Below are 19,312 nucleotides of genomic sequence, written 5' to 3'. Positions count from 1 at the left end.
GGGGGATATGTAGAGTTAAAATACGCAGAGGTTCCCGATATTGCCACAAGCGTCGCATCCGCCGCACGCTCCTGACCCTGGTTGAAGTGTCGTTGCCGTAGTTTGGTCGAAATCTGACCTGAGCCGATGATGTAGAATGCATACATATTCGGATAAAACCGTATTTTAATATCATCCGAGCGCGGAGGATAACAATCAGGAACTACCACAGCTCTTCGCTCACTTCACCGTTCTCCTATATGAAACAAACTCAATCATACAGTCTCTGTGTCACGCATCGTCTCACGTCCTTCCAAAATAAAAAGCTCCAGTCTATCACCGCTCAAAGTCAGTGCACCATTCTTGATTATACCAAGACTGACACGAACAAAGCTGGCCTCCGCAGGAGCTATAGTTCTCTGCCGCCAAGTGTCTCAGCGATGCATCATTCGAATGACCACCAGATACCTTTCCTATCCTCTTGTCTCCAAACTTCAACACGTGGAACAACTCGTCATTACTCGTCTACTTCCATAAAATCTCCCAAAATTTTCCCACACATGGAAAGAAAGACTTCCACCCATCGTTTCCTTGTCGGGCACTTCATCTTGTCCCAACCGCATCTCATATCTCCATATCTCCGTGTGAGTACGAGCCTGTTCACCATACGGCGAGCTGACCCACCCTTGGTGTGGAGAACATATTGGTAAACAATGAGGCCAAGACAAAAAAGAGGATCGAGGATTATACATTACTGACGGCAGTGATGGGTAGTACTGGAAGTACCAAGTACTCAAGTAGTACTTTAAGTACATTTCTGTGTACTTGTACTTTACTTTAAGTACATTTTAAATCATGTACTTTGTAGCGTACTTCAAGTACTTTTTTCCGAGTACTTTCCCATCAAGTACCACAGTACCCAAACTTGGACTCCAGGCAAAAAATCACAAAAGAGTATCAAAAATGCACCCTACTAAAAACGCTAAAATGACAAGACGAAAACACACAGATAGGGCTATCTCTGAGTTTTCGTATTGCCATCATTTTAGCGATTTAAGTGGGATGCAGTACCAAGGGTCACAGTCTGACATTTTATCAAAAAGGCTCCTTGTGCTTTTAAAGAGCATATTGGTTGAAGCAAATCTATTGTTGAGAGGCTTGAAATGTTGGAAAAGTATCAACGCTTCTATGATTATGTAAAACAAATTGAATGCAAAGACACGCACGCATTATGACACTGCAAACAGCAGCACAATGACTTGGTCCATTGTCATTTCAGTTCTCCCAATGCAGGGTTCTATGCTTTTTTATATTGTTTCCTTCATTGGCAATTAATAATCATTTTATATCACGTTATGTGTGTGATTGCATTACACGATGAACACCCTGAAAGACACACATGCTTTCATTTTCCTTTACAATTTACGTTTTTTTTTTAATTGGTCACATGGATTACATTGCTGCAGATCACAGTCGTATAAAAATGAAGGCTTACATTGTGCTTCATCCTTTTTTACTTTCTTCATATTAATTGTTTAAACATGTAAATCTAAAAAAGCATCATCTAAAAAACATCTAAAAAAGCATCAACGAATGCCCAGAAATGTATATTCTCTGTTGGCTTGTAGTTTTTTCCCCGTGAAATTTCCGATCCTGTTATAGGAAATGTGCGACAAACTGGTGGCGCCACGACGTGGCTGGAGGCGGAGGTAGGCGTTGTGATCACATTACAGACAACAGTGTGTATTTGCGATAGCCGGAGCAACGCGGAACGTTCGGAATGTCTCGCACAAACTGTTGCATCGTAAATTGTAGCAACACATACAAGAAGTGCCCGCCAGGAACCAAGTTTTTTCGGTTTTCGACGCGGCCGTGCTTCCAAGATCAAAGAGAGCGGTGGATTCGCAGCGTACGTCGTGTCAAGTGAGTGTCAAGATGTCGCATACCGCTCTGTAAAAGGCTATGAGCTTAAATTGCAGAACTTCTTTGTAGTGGCGATGGAACTGAGTGGCAACCATCCATGTGGTCAAAGATATGCAGCACTCACTTTGTGGGCGGTAAACCGTCGACAGACCCTTCTTCTCCGTCCTACGCCCCGACCATCTTTCCGTCGTCGTACCGCAACGTGAGCACGATTGTCCAGGACAAAAGTAACCGCTACAATCGGTGAGCCACATTTGTGATTTCACAACTTTTTGTTCGTTTCCTTTCACAAACATTTGAATATTTAATTTCGGTGAAAGCGGCTACATGAATTCAGAACTAAACCAATTTGACAAAAATTTGATTCTTCTACAAAGCTGGAGAAAGCGGGCATACACTCCTGTACGTTCGACGAATACAGATGAAGCAGATGGAGCTGATGATGCCATTTTGACAAATGCAGATGGAACTGATGACGCCATGTGCTACAGCGACACACCAGATGAGGCTCCATGCAATGAAACGTTGGTGTCATCTTTTCTGAGTGAAGCAGATGCTGGCCAGATGCATGAGGTATGTACAAAAGGAAATACTTGAAGGCATGCGTGAAATGTCACCCTGTCTCTTTTAGGTTGCTACACAAACAGACGAAAGTTGTGGCAACACAACTGGTATTTTCCTCAGTTGTGCACTTATCGCGACTGTTTCTGAGGCATCTGTACAATGCAGCTCGTTCCTGATGTCCCCAAAAGAGACATGTGAAAAAGGCATTGGAACCGTAAATGCAGATCAGTTTCAGCCGAGAGGCTTCCGTGGCTACGACTCTGTGACATCTGAAAGCGACCATGCTGAAGTCCTAAAGGACCTGACGGGAGTGTCTCCTACCTGCTTCGCAGTTCTGCTGGGGTTGTTGACACAGGTGCGAGGGTCTTGTAATACCAGCAAAGGCAAAATTTATATTGAACCCAATATACGAGCCCGAAGAAGTTAGGATACTTCTCCAGTTATACAAAGAGAAATAATTACACTCTGCTAACTGGTATTCCTTTTTTCTTTCCTTTTTTCTTTTGTGTGTGTGTAGGTGAAGACTCCACGTGCAATGGACATCAGCCGTGAGAGTCGCCTTCTGCTTTTCTTAATGAAGATGAAACATGCCCTGACATTTGCTGCGCTGGGTGCCCTCTTCAGTGTACACCGCACGACAGCTTCCCGCACATTCTATGCCACTCTGGACACATTGTATTCGAAGACACAAGGGTGGTTAATATGGTTTCCACGAGAGGTAGTGCAAGAGACGATGCCCCATTCTTTTCGGGAAAAGTACCCAACATGCAGGGTAATCATAGATTGTACAGAAGTGCCAATTGAAAAGCCCCCTGAAGTCAGTGAACAAGTTAATTGCTGGAGCAGCTACAAGAGCAACTTCACATTGAAATTCCTAGTTGGTGTGACCCCTTGCGGCTTCATATCATTTGTTTCCCGTGTCTTTGGAGGGCGCTCAAGTGACACTTACATTACAGCAAACTCTGGATTGCTAGACTTGCTCGAACCCAATGATCTTGTGATGGCTGACAAAGGATTTCCCCATATCCGGTGTGACCTAGATGCACGCCAGGTTACGCTGGAGATCCCACCTTTTGCTCGAATGAATGAGCAATTCACAGCATTAGAAGTGGAACGTACCTACAAGATAGCTTCCCATCGTGTTCACGTAGAACGCTGCATTCAAAGAATCAAAATATTTAACATCTTGAATGCAAAGTTGCCCCAAGAGCTCAGAAATCATGTGGACAAAATAGTAACTCTATGCTGCGTTCTTGCAAACATGCAGAAGCCCATATTTAAAAATCTGTGAAGAAAGAGAACAGAGAAATATATGACTCAGGGGAAAAGTGCTGACGCCAGGAATTAAGCCTAGGCCTTCCTGAATTCTGGTTAGGGACGCCACTGTTGCACCACGACAGCAGCACATTCTCCTGAGTTAGAAGGCTTCAAGTACGAGGAGGATGGACAACCAATCACATTCCTCCCATTCTCTGTTACATCTTTCTCATTCGCTCATACATTCAGACATGAGGCAGGGCGTCATCTTGTTGGTCCAAGGTAAAGAAGCATTAGTCAAGGCAATGTAATTTAACTGATTCTGTGTCGTCCATGTCTGTAGCCTGCCTCTGCTAATTCTCGTCATTTACACAAGATATTGCCCTGCCTCGTGTATGAATCTGTGCATGAGTGAGAATGGAAAGAACCTGATTTGTTGCCCTTCTGCTCTGTACTTGGGCACCCTAACTCAGAAGAAAGTCCAGCTGTCATGGTTTAAGAGTAGCACCCCTGACAGGAAATCAGGAGGGTGTAGGTTTGATTCCTGGCATCAGCACCTTTTCCCGAGTCGGTTTATTAATTGATTCTGGGAACTGGAGGGTTACATATTTGTTTCGTCCATGTTGGCAGCCTGCCTCTTAAGAGAACAGTGTTGTGTAAAGCATTGCCTTCCATTGTTGACATTCCACGTGTAAATCACCATCTGCAGCTTGCGACATAACTGTATGAAATCGTCAGAACAATTTTTATCTATGTGCAATTTCTAGGTGTTGCAAGATTGTTTCTTCCGACAAATATCCTTGTAATGGCCACTGTCAAACATAATGATACAACACTCCAGGAGGCGGGCAACCGTCGAATGAGGATTTCAGACAGTTGTGCCGCGAGCAGTACTTGACCCATTGTGTGCCTTGCTGTAAAATAGAAATCAAACAAAGACAACACTGCTTTTAACAAAATAAGTTCTTTATTGCACATTGGTAAAATAACTGACTAGTGAACAAAAGAAAGTGACTAGATATTATCACAGTGCCTTTTCCTTATAATAAAGCATCAGGTCTTTCTCACACAGTATATTAGACAAAATTCCTGGGTTACATAAGTAGGCATTACATATTTTACCTGTACATACTTATGAGTTCTGCCTTGTAAAATTTAAAATAAAACCATTCCATCTTTGGAATCAGTGTCTCAAGAAAGGTATCGTCCCTTTTCACTTTAACATTAACAACTTGGACTGGTGAGTACACAAAAAAATGACAAAGGGTCAGGTTCAACACGTATAAGGACACTTGCACTTGTGTATAGTACAGATGGCTTTCTTTTAGCTTCACCTTCCCATCAACAAAGTGAAGATAGTCTACAAAGAAGTTACCATCCTTGTCGAAAATAGGCTGCTCACGGCACCGGTATGGGCACTTTATCTCCAGTAGTACTGTGTCGCCTGCCTGCACTAACCCGTCTGGACTGCAGCAAAGCCAACCCTGGACCTTGCTAATAACTAGTCCTACCCGAATGACCCTACAACCTTCTCGCTCCTCATACTTTTTTCTGGCTGTGGTTTCTGTCTCACTGCCATACTTACATGCTTTACTGCTAAACCGAGTTTGAATGCAGAGGCTACGTGCTAGTGCTTCAAAGTCAGCCTGGCGTACCCTGATTCTATGTGCTTTGCTACTTGCTGAAAGTCTTTCTCTCCTCAACAAGTGCCACTCGGGGCACATGCTTTGCTGCACAGTTGACACTGCTATGAAGTTACACATACAGTCATCTATCATGATGTGTTCTATGCCTTCTAAGTCATTCTCTGTACACTCTGATGATCCAAAGCAAGGAGTGGGCCACCCTATAAAAGGCATCAGTTCCTCGAGGCAACATGAATTTTCTTTGAGTTGCAAATAGGCTTTTAACATCAGTCCTTGTGTGCTGTTCATATTTATAACTTCTTCTGGAATGGGTGCTGTGCAAATTTCGGGAGAAGATTTTGGAGGAAACATGTTCGTGAATTCGACACCTTTTGTGTAGAGCTTCAACTGCTTGTTTGAAGGTGTTTTCCACTTGTTCGGTTGTGAGGTTTGAGTGGTTGGATTTTCATTGTTTACATACGCTACGAGGGCTGCCGTGTGTTTACACTTACCTTCCACTCCACCTTTACATTTACAATGCGCTTGACTAATTTGTCTTCGTACATCAAGCTGAAAGAAATAAAATTGTTGAACAAGAGAGAAACTGATGTTCTGAGGCTGGAACAACATAGAAGGGACAGATACAAACAAAGCCTCAAATTGCCTAAGAAATCAACGATGAAAGATGAAAGTCACTGAGTCAAGAGTTGCATTTGTGTACAGACATAACTTACTTTCCCTGCTAATGTTAATGTGAAGTAAGTTACAGGAACGCATCGCTGTGTCAAACAAAACGTTACGTACCTCAATTACGACCGAGTATGCCTCAAGGTTCACGTTTGCTTGCCGCACGCAGCGTCCTTTCAATACAGACGACTGATGGCCCTTGCTTTCCTCTGACACATCAAAAACATGATTGCTCTTCCACAGTTTCTCCCCCTTCTCCTCGTTTGCGCCTCTAAAAAATCCTGCACTATCAACTCTGCGAAAGCCGGTCCTCAAAACTATGTTTGTAGCCATCGCGCACATTCCAAAACATCCGCGACCTATTAAATCAATGGGCGTACAACAGAAGCCATCACCACGACCGACACCGAACCTGCCGTTCGCGGCGCTGTCGCGGCGAGACCGCGCGCCCCCTTTAGGTGTCGCACGCTCCCTATAGCAGAAGGTTAGTATATTGGAACTCCACACTAGGCGGGTGATCTTGGATCAGTCAGGGTATAATACTATTTTGCATAATCGCGGCACAGCTGACTGATTACCTCTCTACATGTAACTGCAAATTATGGCATCTGATTAAGTTCATATTCACGGGTTAGCACTTTACCTAGGACTTTATGGCTTCAGAGCATTTGCCAAGAATACCCGCTAAAGTTTTGCAAAAAAAAGCAAGACACAGATACTCTACAGTGAAATGCAAAGTGCTACAAATTTAATTCGCAATCTACCTGATGAATACTTGAAGTACTTTGCCAAGTACTTTGTACTTTACTTGAAGTACATTTGGAGTTGGGTACTTTGTACTGTACTTGAAGTACTAATGATGCCAGGTACTTGGTACTTTACTTTAAGTATAATTTTGAGGTACTTTGCCCATCACTGACTGACGGTAAGTAGGCGTAGGATGCTACGGGCTTCCGGGTGTGCAGGACAGGCGGGCTGTGCGTAGACGACCCGCACGCACACACACACACATACATTGGATGATGATGAGGTGGGCGATTCACCGCCGCTGAGGCGGTACACTGCCCTATTGCGCGTTGGGAAAGGATGATGGGATGATGATGGTGGGGGGGGGGGGGCTTTCAGGGAGCCGTCACCAGACCGGTGAAGCACAAGTGCTCCGCAAGAAGACGAAGGCCTTGCATCTAGTGGGCAGCGTTCGACCACGGTCCGAGGGTATTCGCGAGGTTGAACGGCAGCTTGTCAATACGTTGCATAGAGACTTCCATTGGTGCACGCTCGTGGTAGAAGACCCAATAACAGTAGCTGAATTGGGAAAAAGCGGTAGCGGCAGCTGAAGCCAGACCAGTTCCTCGGCAGCGAAGAAGTCTCGCACAAGGGGACACGAGGAACTGGTTCCTTTACGAGAGGCAAAGACCAGTGTTAATTCGTGCGTCGAGAAGCTCCTGCAAGCTACTGTCTCTCGCAGCTTCTCTCCGTCTCTTCTGTTCCGTGTTTTCCTTCCCATTGCCGCCAGTTTCCTTCTTTCCTGCCGTATCACACACCAGCTCCACCACACGCCGGTATTCCAAGAAAATGGACACATCGGTAGTCGCCCTCAAGGTGTTTGCCATCACCCACCTTCGTAAGGATTACCCAGAAGCCGGGAAAATTTATACAGAAAGGTCATACACCGATACAGGAACCTCAGGTCAGGATACACTGTGTAGCCTTAACTGAAGGTTACAAGCTTTCGTACAGAACCACCTCGTCAACAAACGGGGAGCTTCGCGCTATCCACAAGTCATTCAACTATATCAGCTCAACAAACAAGCCCACCTGGACGTCCTGCACAACTTCGAAAACCTACAGAGATTCGAAAACGGACATCCAATCGCTAAAATTTCCGTGACTGGTAAAACTGGTCTGTAAAACTGGTCTGATGCCGGCCAGCAGGCTGGTGCCATTTGTAGATAGTGAAAGGCAGGGTAGAGAGGCTTGTTTATGACAGGAAATCGCAAACGTGATGAAGACCTTGGTGCATATGAGCGCTACTGGACCAGGGGCCCAGCACCTTACCTATGGTAAAGGGGCGGTGGTCGATCGCATGCATTCCATGCTGCAAGAGCTCGCGTTCCTGCTGGTAGACAAGGCAGCTCATAAGTAGGTGCGCACAAAATGAAGGTGAAGAAAGAAACACATGAAAGAAGCGCCAATGGTCCTTGAGATGCAGGGGAGGACCCTACAGCGTCTGGAGCAAACCGGTAGACAAGAGGTGTTGTACTTGCACATAACTTCATTTTCATATCTCACATCTCATGTTTCGCGTGTAATGGGGTAGCGTACTGCTCTCCAGCGGTGAATCACCCCAGGCCATAGTCACGATCTATTCGTTGTCGGCGATGTTCATAAGTAGGTGGTGCAAGTCAGCGCGCACATTGCATGATGCACAAAGTCCTGATGGTGCACTACCAAGGCGCTGCCTCATAACTGAGGCAAATGCAACGTTCAGCAGCATACGGTGAAGAGATGCATAGTGTCGCGGAAGGCGATGAGGAAACGACAGAGGGAGAGAGAGAGAGACGGATCCACTGCGTGGAGCAGAGAGTGGGGTGTCATGTCATGCAGTTACTGTGATATCGTCTTGTATGCAGAGATAGCACGGACAAGGGTCCGACTGCCACCTTTGGACAAGATGATAGAGTAGGCTGAAGGCATCTGATGACCTCGTAGGACAACCTGGTCAGCCTCTTCATTGCGGGGTGACCACACATGAACAGGTTCCCACTGTAATACTATGGAGTGGCCCAGGTCCAGAAGCTCCTTGTACGATTCAAGCACGTCAGCAACAATGAACACTAGAGGACCGCGAATGCCCATTGTTGCGAGGCATTGGAGAGCAGCCTTTGAGTCTGTGCGGAAGACCCATGGTCGAACCGAACACTGCAGAATCTTGCGCATGGCAAAGAGCAAAGCATGCAGCTCAGCACATGTTGACGACGTCGGATGCGAGAGATGGGAAATACCAGTTATGGTTTCGGAGGGAATGACATAGACGCATACCGAGCTGGTTTTAGTGGACGAGGTATCTTCCCACAAAATACATTGTTGTCCATAAAAAAGGTAAATAATGGAAACACCCTGATGATCCAGTGGACTCATTCTCATTGTTGTGCATTAGGTAATGAAATGGTGGATACCCCAGCAAGAATGGCTTTCCTCGCGTAAGCTGCTAAGGAACACCAGAAGGAATTTATTTATATATCCAATTTATTTATATATCCAATTAATATATCCAATTAATTTATATATCCAAATCCGTTTATCCAATAAGGATCAACATTTGAACCGTGATTAAAGATCCCGCAACTTGCAATTAACCCTCAGCTCCGTCTCACCAACGCCGGCTGAGTAACTTTCCGTTGACTGCCGTCCTTGATCGCTCCACATCGGTTGGTTAACGCCGGCAGCGGTTAACCTGCGCGTTAAGTTTGGCGCTGTTGTTATTACAGCAGGGGCAGTTGGGTTAGTAAGCAAATGGCACATCAGAAGAAAAATCAAGCTTGAAATTGTAGCCAAATAACATATGAAAGATGGAAGTCACTGAAAAGGTTAGCCAGGCTGTAGGACTCGAACCCACATCCTCTGGATTACCGGTCCAGGGCTCTACCAATTGAGCTAAGCTAACACGCCTCCCCTTGCGACTTTCGGGGTGCGTCATCCGAAGGGACAAACCAGCCACTCTCTCTCACTCATCCTCCTTTCACTCTTACATTTTTGCTCACTCATACACACATTCATACGACGGGATCGACGCAAGCGGCAAATGCTGACATGAGAGAACTGATGTTCTGAGGCTGGAACAACATAGAAGGGACAAACACGAACAAAGCCTCAAATTGCCTAGGAAATTAACGATGAAAGATGAAAGTAACTGAAACGGTTAGCCAGCTGTAGGACTCGAACCCACATCCTATGGATTACCGGTCCAGGGCAATTGGTAGAGCCCTGGACCGAAGTTACCAGTCAAAAAGAACTCGTTACAAGTTAAGTTGCCGTGTACAAAATGTAACTAAGTTAATAACGAAGTTCTTCAGCCTGAAATGTAACTCGCAGTTACTGAGTAAAAAAAAGAACGACTTACTTCCAGTTTACTTCGGACACAAAATAGCATTACGCAGGTGCAGCGCGCGTGAACACTTCAGTTAGACCTTGAGTTGCCTGCGGAGGAGTGCAACACGCTTAGATTGTTTTCGTTTATGTCCAATAATAGACCTCTCCCTGTTTGTAAACAAATGACATCACAGTGTTCGACAGCGCCACAAATTTGGTTGAATTGAACTACGCTCGAAGGTAGAGGTGAACAAGGTCGCGCCCGAAAGCCACGGTCTTGAGGGGATTACGATATGGTCCCTTAAAGGGACGCGACCCTCGGTCCTGCGTTTCTTTCAGTGGGAGGCAGCGAACAAGTGCCCGTTCGTGGAACCCAGCCCTCTCCTTCCGATTTGTTTCTGTTTCAGTCTGTCTACCAATGTCATAATGGCGTTTCTCTGGTAGAGGTCTATTCGAACGCTTTGCATCTTACTCCCTGTGGGCCCAGCTTCATTGCAATGGCTGCGGTTCTTACTTCCTGAATAAAATATTGTCATTGATATAGTCAGATTGAATGTCACGTTTTATGGCAAAAAATGCCATGAAGAAACCAGAGAGAAAGGAAGAAAATGTGTGGACGTGAGTGAAAAGCGAGTTAAAAGTAACTTGGAACTTAACTTAAGTTACTTTGGCAAAGTTACCTGAAAAAGGAACGAGTTCCTCTGAAAGTTACCACGGCGCAAAAATACCGAGTTAAGTTACAAGTTACCAAAAAAAGGAACTTAGTTACAGTAACGAGTTACCTCGAACTCTGACTCTGATACCTAACGATAAACACCATGCTGTGTTGCTTTTTTTTTTTTTTTTTTTATGATATACGGTGGTTTATATTTTGGGGATACCATTGCGCATAGACTGTTGAGTCCTTTGTGGACAGTATGAAAGGTGTTTGCACCTCCTACTACTATTTTTCTTTAGAAGCATGAAACTCCTGAAGCTTATGAGTATGTGCCCATGTTTGACTGTGCGAACTCTCTTGGATCTTTAGTAGCGTTTCACAGAGAGTAAAAACGGAAAGCACATTCGAAAGTGTTGTAACCCCTGTCGCATCGTCTAATTTTGCGGCGTATTTGTTTATTTATTTGTTATCATACCTACTTCGCCCACAGGCATCACAGTAGGGGGTTTCCTCCTCAGATAGGAAAAAAAATCATACAAGCACACAACAACCAAACACGTGACATAAATATGCTAAAGAACATTAGACATCACTTTTGCACAGCTTAGCATAAACGAAGTTAACATTTGATTCACCAACTACAACACTAGATAAACCATTCCTCAGCGATACTGTCCACGGTGTTGCATTCCGGGCTTGCGTCCTGGGACTGCGGAGTGATGTCACAATCCTGACTGCCCATTGGTCGCTTCTGACGTCAGGTCACTTACTGGCTAGAGCACTTTGGTGGATTAGCATCACCTTGAGGTGGAGCCCATCCAGACGGTGGCTCTCTGTCCCACACCGCTTCAAAAGGCGTGCCGAAGGCCACAGCGAAGAGGACGCGAGCCCGGAATGCAACAAGGGAAAGAAAGAATATTGTGAGCAAGAGAACGGTTTGTTCTTCTGTGTAAGAAACTGTTTCTTTTGCACCGAGCGAATCAAGCAGGCGCATCACCCAGGGAGAGCGTGGGAAGAAGAAGAACACGATAGCGATGGACGCATGTCTGTTTCACAATATTTAAAACCATTCGTCCTCGTACTCTACTCAGTTACCAGCTCCCGTGGCATAGTGGTTAGGATGATCGCTTTCCACGCTAAGACTGGGAGGGGACGCGGGTTCGAATCTTGTCACCGGCTGTGCCGTCTCAGGTTTTTCCTGGGTTTCCCCTGACTTTCCAGGGTTTTCCTGGAAAGTCAGGGGTTTCAGGTCAGGGAAAGTCAGGGTTCTGGGGTTTCCTGGGTTTCCCCTGTTTTCCACAGTTCCCCTGAAGTCGGCCCAGGACGCATACTAACCCCCGATCCCCCACTCCTTGCTGCTGTCCTCTCTCCATCTGTCCACGTCTGTACGCCGCTTATAGCCACAGTTGCTTCGCGGCGCAAGCACGGAATTAAAATTAAAACTCTACTCATTTTTTTTTTTTTACATGACCTATATCCTATAGTTGACATGTAAGTAGATGGAAATAAATATGTGGAATGATCTAAAGCAGTTTGGTTGTGGTAAACACTGAACAAAAAATTCGGGCCGTCATCACTGCGCTCCTCCGCTTCCTGCACGCTTCGGACCTTATCAACGACTTGTGGTCGTGTGTGTGATTATTCAGTTTCTTTCCTTCCTTTTTTTTATTTTTAGTAGCAAGCCGACCTCTGTCTCGCCGACTTTCCTTTTTTCCTCAATTATTCTTTACATCCCCCTATGTGGTCCCCATTACTGCAACATTATCTTCAAGCCCATACTGTGAACATTGATTGATTGATTGGAAAAGGAAAAAGAACACACAGAGACACACGGAGAGGCAGAGACAGACGGAGACAGACAGAGACTCACACAGCTTTGTGAACATTCAAATCTAGCTATTTCACTAGATATATTAAACTAATAGAAGTTAAATACTGATCATCCCATAAAACACCAGCGTAACCAGTATTGGACGTACAAATGTAAAATATAGAACGTTTCCTTAACTTGAAGGGGAAGCTCTTAGAATTTCTTATCAACAAACATAAATTAAACTCGCTAGGCCGGCTGTATACCTAATGTGATTATTCCACCTTATTTGCACATCAAAGTAACTCAACCACAGGGCACATGAAGGCTTAGCGTATCAACTGCAATGATCAACATCGTGCACTCTGTTTGCCGCGGAAGCGAAATGCACAAAAGGCATCCGTATGCAGAAGGTCAGGTGGGAAGCAGATATGAAAATGGGCTTCACGCGAAGGCAGTCTAATTACTAGAACGGAAGCGTGAGAATTTGGTTTGCATGAAACCGTACGTTAGTAGAATTTCATCATATCGGGACAGGTATGTCCAAGAACGTGAGAGTTAATAAGAGTTGTGCTAGCGGCAGGAATTCCATTGAGTTCAGATAATCAATGCCTAAATATATGCCGTTACTGATCGTAACTACAGTTCTCAGAAATGGCAAGAAGCCACAGATGCCGTGTGTCATGTATTACCTGGCAGTCAATCATATCGTTTCCTTCTTTATCCCCAGCTTAGGGATCTCGTTTATGAAACTGGGCAAGCTGAATGACTATAGTCGTGTTCAACTTAAGACGGAAAAGAAATCTAGCCTGTCAACTACTACATACGCCGTTGGAGAAAAGGAGACGCAATATAGCGTGCCAGGAGAAACACTGCAGCGCCACCATGCGCCATCAGTAGGCAACGGACTTTCTTCTGCAGCGTAGTGTCATGCGGCCAGTCTTAACAGCCAATACGGAAGCGGAGTGAATATGATGGATTACAGTATCTGGCGCAAGGAAAGAGCGCGACCTCTCTGAGTCCAGCCATCCTATCTGCGGATGGCTGGGAGCTGTCGGACTAGATTTATTTTCCTTCTGTGAAATTCATTCAACTTAGCCTTCCGTCTGCGGTGCAAAGCTAGCCTTTGTAAATCTCAGATTAGCTCTAACTTCAAAGCAGCTCCCGTGTCATACACTCTTAAAAATTAACCCAATGAACAATTATAGACAGCATAAGTGTCACAAAAAAGGCGTACGCCTCCCGTTTTCAGCAAATCAGGGAAGATAACGATATCATTCGAGATAATGGTTGGCTAGGAGCGTGCTATGCGATGAAGTTCATTTTTAAGAGTGTAGTGGTTAGGATAATCCCTTTCCACGCCGAGACTGAGAGGTGATGCGGGTTCGAATCCCCGCACCGGCTGTGCTGTCTGGGGTTTTCTCTGGATTTTCCAGCAGACCTTCCAGACGAATGTCGGCACAGCTCCCTCTGAAGTCGGCCCAGGACGCCCACTAAAGCCCCTGAGCCCCGCTTCTTCCTGCTGTCGTCTCTCCATATATCCCTGTGTGTACGCCACACATAGCCACAGTTGCTTCGCGGCGCTAACACGGAATCTAAAAAAAAATAACTTGAATCGACGTCGGTGAAAACACTGTTAAAACAGAACTTCACCACATAGCACGCTCCCAGCCAACCGTCATTCCGAATGATATCATTCTGTGTTCTGATTTGTTCAAAACAGGGGGGAGGCGCCTATCTGGGACAAGCATACTGTGTCTCAGATATGGGCGCCTCCTCCCATTTTCATTCCTTCGCATTTACCTCCTCAAGGAGCTTGCCACGAAGTCTAGAGGCAGCCATCCACCGAAACCTTCTGTTTGCGCTACTGACGGATAGTGTTGCCGACGGGTGCAGTAGATCATCGACCTCCGCAGATTTCCCCACGTGCGACACCATCGAGGAACCCTACACGTAATCATGCAGTGTCCGGAGCATTCCGCAGAACTATACGCAGAACGATGAAAGCTCGAGAGCGTCCTTGCGAGGATGGGCAAACGACCCCTTTCCATCGTAAAGGTTATGGGTTTCGGGCCAAATGACACTCATCAGGCTACCGCATTAGCAGTGCTCTGCCGACGATTAAAAGACCCCGGCACTAACATGCCTTACTAATACACCCATCACATGGGTCAATTTAGTGTGACTTTCGTTGAGAGTTCTTTTTTTTTTTTTTTCACTGTTTTATGAGGCTTCAATTATACAACGTGATCAGACACTGTAGCGGGCTCTGCTATGTCGATTGTGATTGATTGATTTAAAAAAAAAAAAATGGAGATGTTAGTCTCGAGTCACTCGGGACTGGCTACTCCAGGACGCGTTATTAAGAAAGGGAAAGAAAGGGAAATTACACACGGCGTCGAGTTTTGTGTCGATTGTGATGTCCAAAACTAAGGCGAAAGAGGACGATTTGGAGCCAGTCTTTTTCCGTAACGCATTACGAATAATTACGTTTCTAGTAATCAATTACTTCTTAATAATGTTCCAAGTAATCGATTAGTGTTGCGAGCAAGTATCTTTTAAATAATTTTATTACAATCCTAGATTAATGGATAGATGTAGAGAGAATGCAATTCTATTACTGGGTGATGTGATGTGATAGAGATGTGATAAAGGGATGTGAGTTTCGACTGTCTATTACTGGGTAAGCGATTGCTTTTCGACTAAAGTCTCGGACAAGGCCAGCATTCCTCCACAGGCTCCATCCTTGCTTTTCCTATTTGCTCTGCAATTGCGCATCAATATGTGGAGGTGATCGATGTGGCATTCCACATATGTGTTTTCCTTTTAGGGGCTGCCGCTTTAGTCCCTCCCTACCGCAACCTACTCTATGTACAGCAGGACGTACTTTGAACATAGTGAGTCACTCGGAAATTCTGGACGTCTTTGCTTGTTGACAACGCTACGTTGTCAGTTCTCGACGAGCACCAATTAATGCATGAAGTGCCCCTGCGATGCAACACAGAAGCTCCGTGGAGCGCAGCCGCGTCCACGTATATTCAGCGTATAGCCGCTTACATAAAGAATGCGCGTTAGCAGACGGACGGCAACTGTTGCTCAAGCCGAACGAATGCATCATTCCGAAGAATGGACTTCGCTCATATCTAAATACTCCTAAATTTAGACTCAGCCAGACTTCGCTACCATAAGAGTACGTAGACGGATCAGTGGCCGGATCAAGTCGGGCCAACATCTCCATATTTTTCCTTTTTTTACCAGCCAACCAAACAACCCGGTAAATACTATTTTGCGACTTCGCACACGCGAAAATATTTATCCGTATGAATTGAGCTTCTCGTGTCCTTAGAGAAGTAAATGTGCACAGGGTGTTTCAGTAACCATGTGAAAAACATTTAGTGAGGAAGCACGCCGCGGAAAAATAGGCGATCGGTGACATTTACTTGTGGAAAACTTTTGCCACGCACTACAAGTCATTTTATGAAACTTTAATTGAAAGAAATCTAATTCAAAATGGTGCCATCGCAGCTTTTTGCACTGGGTCTCCCACATGTCATGGTATCGTCACATAATGTGAATAAAAGTGTGCATTCATTTCTTCAAATAAACTCTGAAATTTGCCAAATCAACGAAACGTTACTCTTTTTAGGCCAAGCGCATGTCGGATACACCCTCCATTTCATTACATAATACTTTTCCTACTAAATAAAAACACGATGAAAAAAAAAAAAGAAGAAAGAAACGCCCTCCCCCTATCGAGACGCACAAATTCAGTCAGATCAGGTTCCAGATCGGGGATCAGATGCGTTGGCACTAGGGATGGGAATCCCGGACCAGTTTTACAGTCCCGGGATTTCGGGATTATTACCGACTAATCCAGGTATTTCGTGATTCGGCATTCCGGGATTGACGTAAAAGAGAAACCGCACGAGTACTGCATACACAACCTTCGTGTAGTAACTCTGATGATTCCTGTCCGCGTTTTGCGTGTGTCTCCTCGGCGTTCTGTCACCGCGTGTTAATCAAAACATTCGTTTTTATTATGTGTGTCATTTTATCGAAAAACTGATAAGACTCGTTTTATGTTAACCTCAAATAAAAGGCTCGTTTTTATTCGCAGTTGTCACGCTTAGCGCCTACCGATTTATTTCATACTGTCACTGAATACGAAACGAAGTTTCGACTTGCAAAACTTTTATTTCCAACTTTTTTTTAACAAGCACCAAAACCTTGTTGATACCAGCAGATCAGTGGGCGAATTAAAGCGACTGTTAGGTGGCAACATCTTGTAGAGCTTACTCTTACCATCTTCTATAATTTGCTTTCTGTCTTGCACCATCTGCCGATTTTTTGTTTGTATTGATTTTTGTATTTATCTTGTATTGTTGTGTATCCTGTTTTTTTTTATTGAAATATTCTTCGCTGCCGTCCCTAGACGGAGTTAGGTACCCCTTTGCAGTGGAAATGAGCAAAAAAGAAAAAGAAAGAAGACTCAATCACTGAACGCAAAGAGATGCAGAGGATGTTGTTTACTATAAGCACTAGGGCAAAGAACGCAACAAAAACAAAGAAACGGAAGTTTCCGCGTATCACAGGCGTCAACAATTGGAGCCGGCTTAACGGCACCCCGCAAGGATTGGGAAAAGACGTGTACGCTCTTGGACTGCTCGGGAGGGAGCTAAGGACAAACAATTGTCAGCGTCAAATGCGAGCTAATTAAATAACTCGTCATTGTTACGCTGTTCTGTGTCACGACTACGCCAACAATAGGTTTGCAGTATTCACCGCAAATCCCGAAATTCCGGGATTTTTACGGAAAAATCCCGGGACTTCCGGATTCGGGATATCACGGATCCCAACACTAGTTGCCACGAACCCGCCAGCTACCATGGCAAAGCGCTGAAGGAGGGGGCCTCTCATGCACGCATGAAAAAGAGTTCGCATCGGTTCAACAATTTTGTGAATGGCAAAGCGGTGGACGGAACAGAGAGGCTAATAATCACAGCAGTGAACCTGACGACTACCCCAACGTCTCTTTGGCAGCCTGCTCGGCCCGGTCCTGCACAATCTGGGGGCGGTTACGACTACCCCCTTGAGCTTTCTTCGTGCCACCAGCCTCTCGGACTAAAAGTTTCTACCTCTCCTTTTCTTCTTCAATAAACATGCCACCCCCCCCCCCCCCTACATCGCATCGTACTCATGTCAACTAAGCACATGCCTAAAAATACTCGTATAATGAAAACTCACGAATAAACAATAGTTGGCTAGGATCTTTTTCTATTTCTCTCTCAATACCCTTCTTTGTTCTCTCAACACTGTTATCGAGGTTACCCAGTCGGACTGTCGGAGTGAGCGAGGTGAATTTGCCGATCTCACTCGGTCGGTAGTGTCCTCTCCGACGAGTGTCATTCAAGGATACCGTGTGAATCCATACGAATGACACCGACGGCACCTCCACATCCAAAAATCTTGTTGGTGTTTTTTTTTGTGTCTGTATATATATTTGCTCTCTTTTAGGTACCTTCCTTTTATTTTAATCTCGGGCTATTGAGACGCTTCCAGGAAGAGGGGCAGCCGTCTCACCCGGCTTCTTCGATTTTTTGTGAAGAAACATATTTTTTCCTTCTCCTCGAAGGCCCTTATTCACGAAGCTCGTGTCACACGTCCTGTCTAAATAACGTTAGATGACATAAAGCATAACGATAACGCGTCCACCTCGCTGAAGTAAAATATACCTGCTATACTAGTTTGAAAATTTCACGTAACTTAGAGGTTAAAAACGCATTTAATTCTTTTAATGTAAACATACTACGTTGATTTTCATGCTGTAACTTATATTATATACTTTACTTTACTTATATACTTATATATTAGAACTTGCATACTTGTAATTTGTTTCAATACAACATGCACAATCAACGTACTTGCTAGTTTTGTCGTTGAAAGTTCAGAATCATTCCAATGTTTCATTCATGAAAAGATACTTGTGTGGTAGTTGAAATTTAGAAAAAAATGTCTTGCGTTGTATATTAATGAGGTGGTGGTAAAATGCATTTAAACTTGTAACTCTATGCAAAAGATGCAGAGTAAACTATTCATGGGCGAATCACTTATGTGAACCCATCATGCAGAAAATGGCATTAAGGCAAATGCCATTAAAATTGTACATGTTTTACTGCACGAATAATATTAAAGCAAAGCACTGACTGTCATTTTTTTAATCCTGTCCCAGGGGGGAGGGGTATCGTTTATCTAAAGAAATCAAAAAATAAGAAAGAGAGGGCGGTCTGCCTGCCATCCCAGGCAGCGCAAAATATTGGGCCCATATTGGCTGGGCGTTGCGGATACGGGTCCGATATGGGACCCGTTTCGGACCGGATTTTCCCCATATGGGCTCTAACTTGGCAATATGAACCCCATATTGCTAAGTTTGAGCCAGTAATGGGGAAAATGTCGGAAATATGGGCCCATTTTGCCAAGTTTGAACCAATATGGGGAAAATGTCGGCAATATGGGTCTGATATTGCCCGTGTGTACCAGAGCCGAAAAAGCGGAAAATGGGACGAACCCGTATTGGTACCTGTACAAAATGCCCAAGCAGCACGTCAAGGTTGGACTTTGAAGCGTGTGAAATGCCCCGCTCAATACGTCGTTACATCAAACATCTTCCCGCAGAGGGTACACATTGTTCGAAACAGTCAACATATCTGGCAATCCCAC

General features: G+C 44.8%; 2 protein-coding genes and 1 non-coding gene across 6 annotated transcripts in view; 2 read left to right on the top strand and 1 right to left on the bottom strand.

The window, feature by feature from the left end:
- The window catches only part of LOC135394233 (ras-related and estrogen-regulated growth inhibitor-like protein), a 333,384-nt gene that overhangs the window by 175,530 nt on the left and 138,542 nt on the right, over positions 1-19,312 (top strand). The gene's annotated exons all lie outside the window — the stretch shown is intronic.
- Positions 1,643-3,882, top strand: LOC135395396 (uncharacterized). The gene is made up of 5 exons (XM_064626622.1): positions 1,643-1,902; positions 1,972-2,145; positions 2,280-2,475; positions 2,534-2,821; positions 2,984-3,882. Exons 1-5 carry the CDS (start codon positions 1,760-1,762, stop codon positions 3,755-3,757), a joined length of 1,575 nt encoding a protein of 524 aa, XP_064482692.1. The 5' UTR covers positions 1,643-1,759; the 3' UTR covers positions 3,758-3,882.
- Trnat-ggu (transfer RNA threonine (anticodon GGU)) lies at positions 9,625-9,702 on the bottom strand. The gene has a single exon. It is a non-coding gene; the product is annotated as a tRNA-Thr (tRNA).

The sequence above is a fragment of the Ornithodoros turicata genome, chromosome 5 (assembly GCF_037126465.1).
Source record: "Ornithodoros turicata isolate Travis chromosome 5, ASM3712646v1, whole genome shotgun sequence".
In the NCBI taxonomy this organism is placed as follows: Eukaryota; Metazoa; Arthropoda; class Arachnida; order Ixodida; family Argasidae; genus Ornithodoros; species Ornithodoros turicata.
Note: the sequence above shows the minus strand (reverse complement) of the source record. Positions and strands in the feature narration are given on the sequence as shown.

What these genes read in the sequence shown, in the direction of transcription:
- LOC135395396 (XM_064626622.1), top strand. Translation starts at nt 1,760, where the DNA reads ATGTCTCGCACAAACTGTTGCATCGTAAATTGTAGCAACACATACAAG. An exon ending in CGCAGCGTACGTCGTGTCAA is followed by an intron (nt 1,903 to 1,971) that starts GTGAGTGTCAAG and finishes ACTTCTTTGTAG; the next exon opens with TGGCGATGGAACTGAGTGGC. An exon ending in TGCTGGGGTTGTTGACACAG is followed by an intron (nt 2,822 to 2,983) that starts GTGCGAGGGTCT and finishes GTGTGTGTGTAG; the next exon opens with GTGAAGACTCCACGTGCAAT.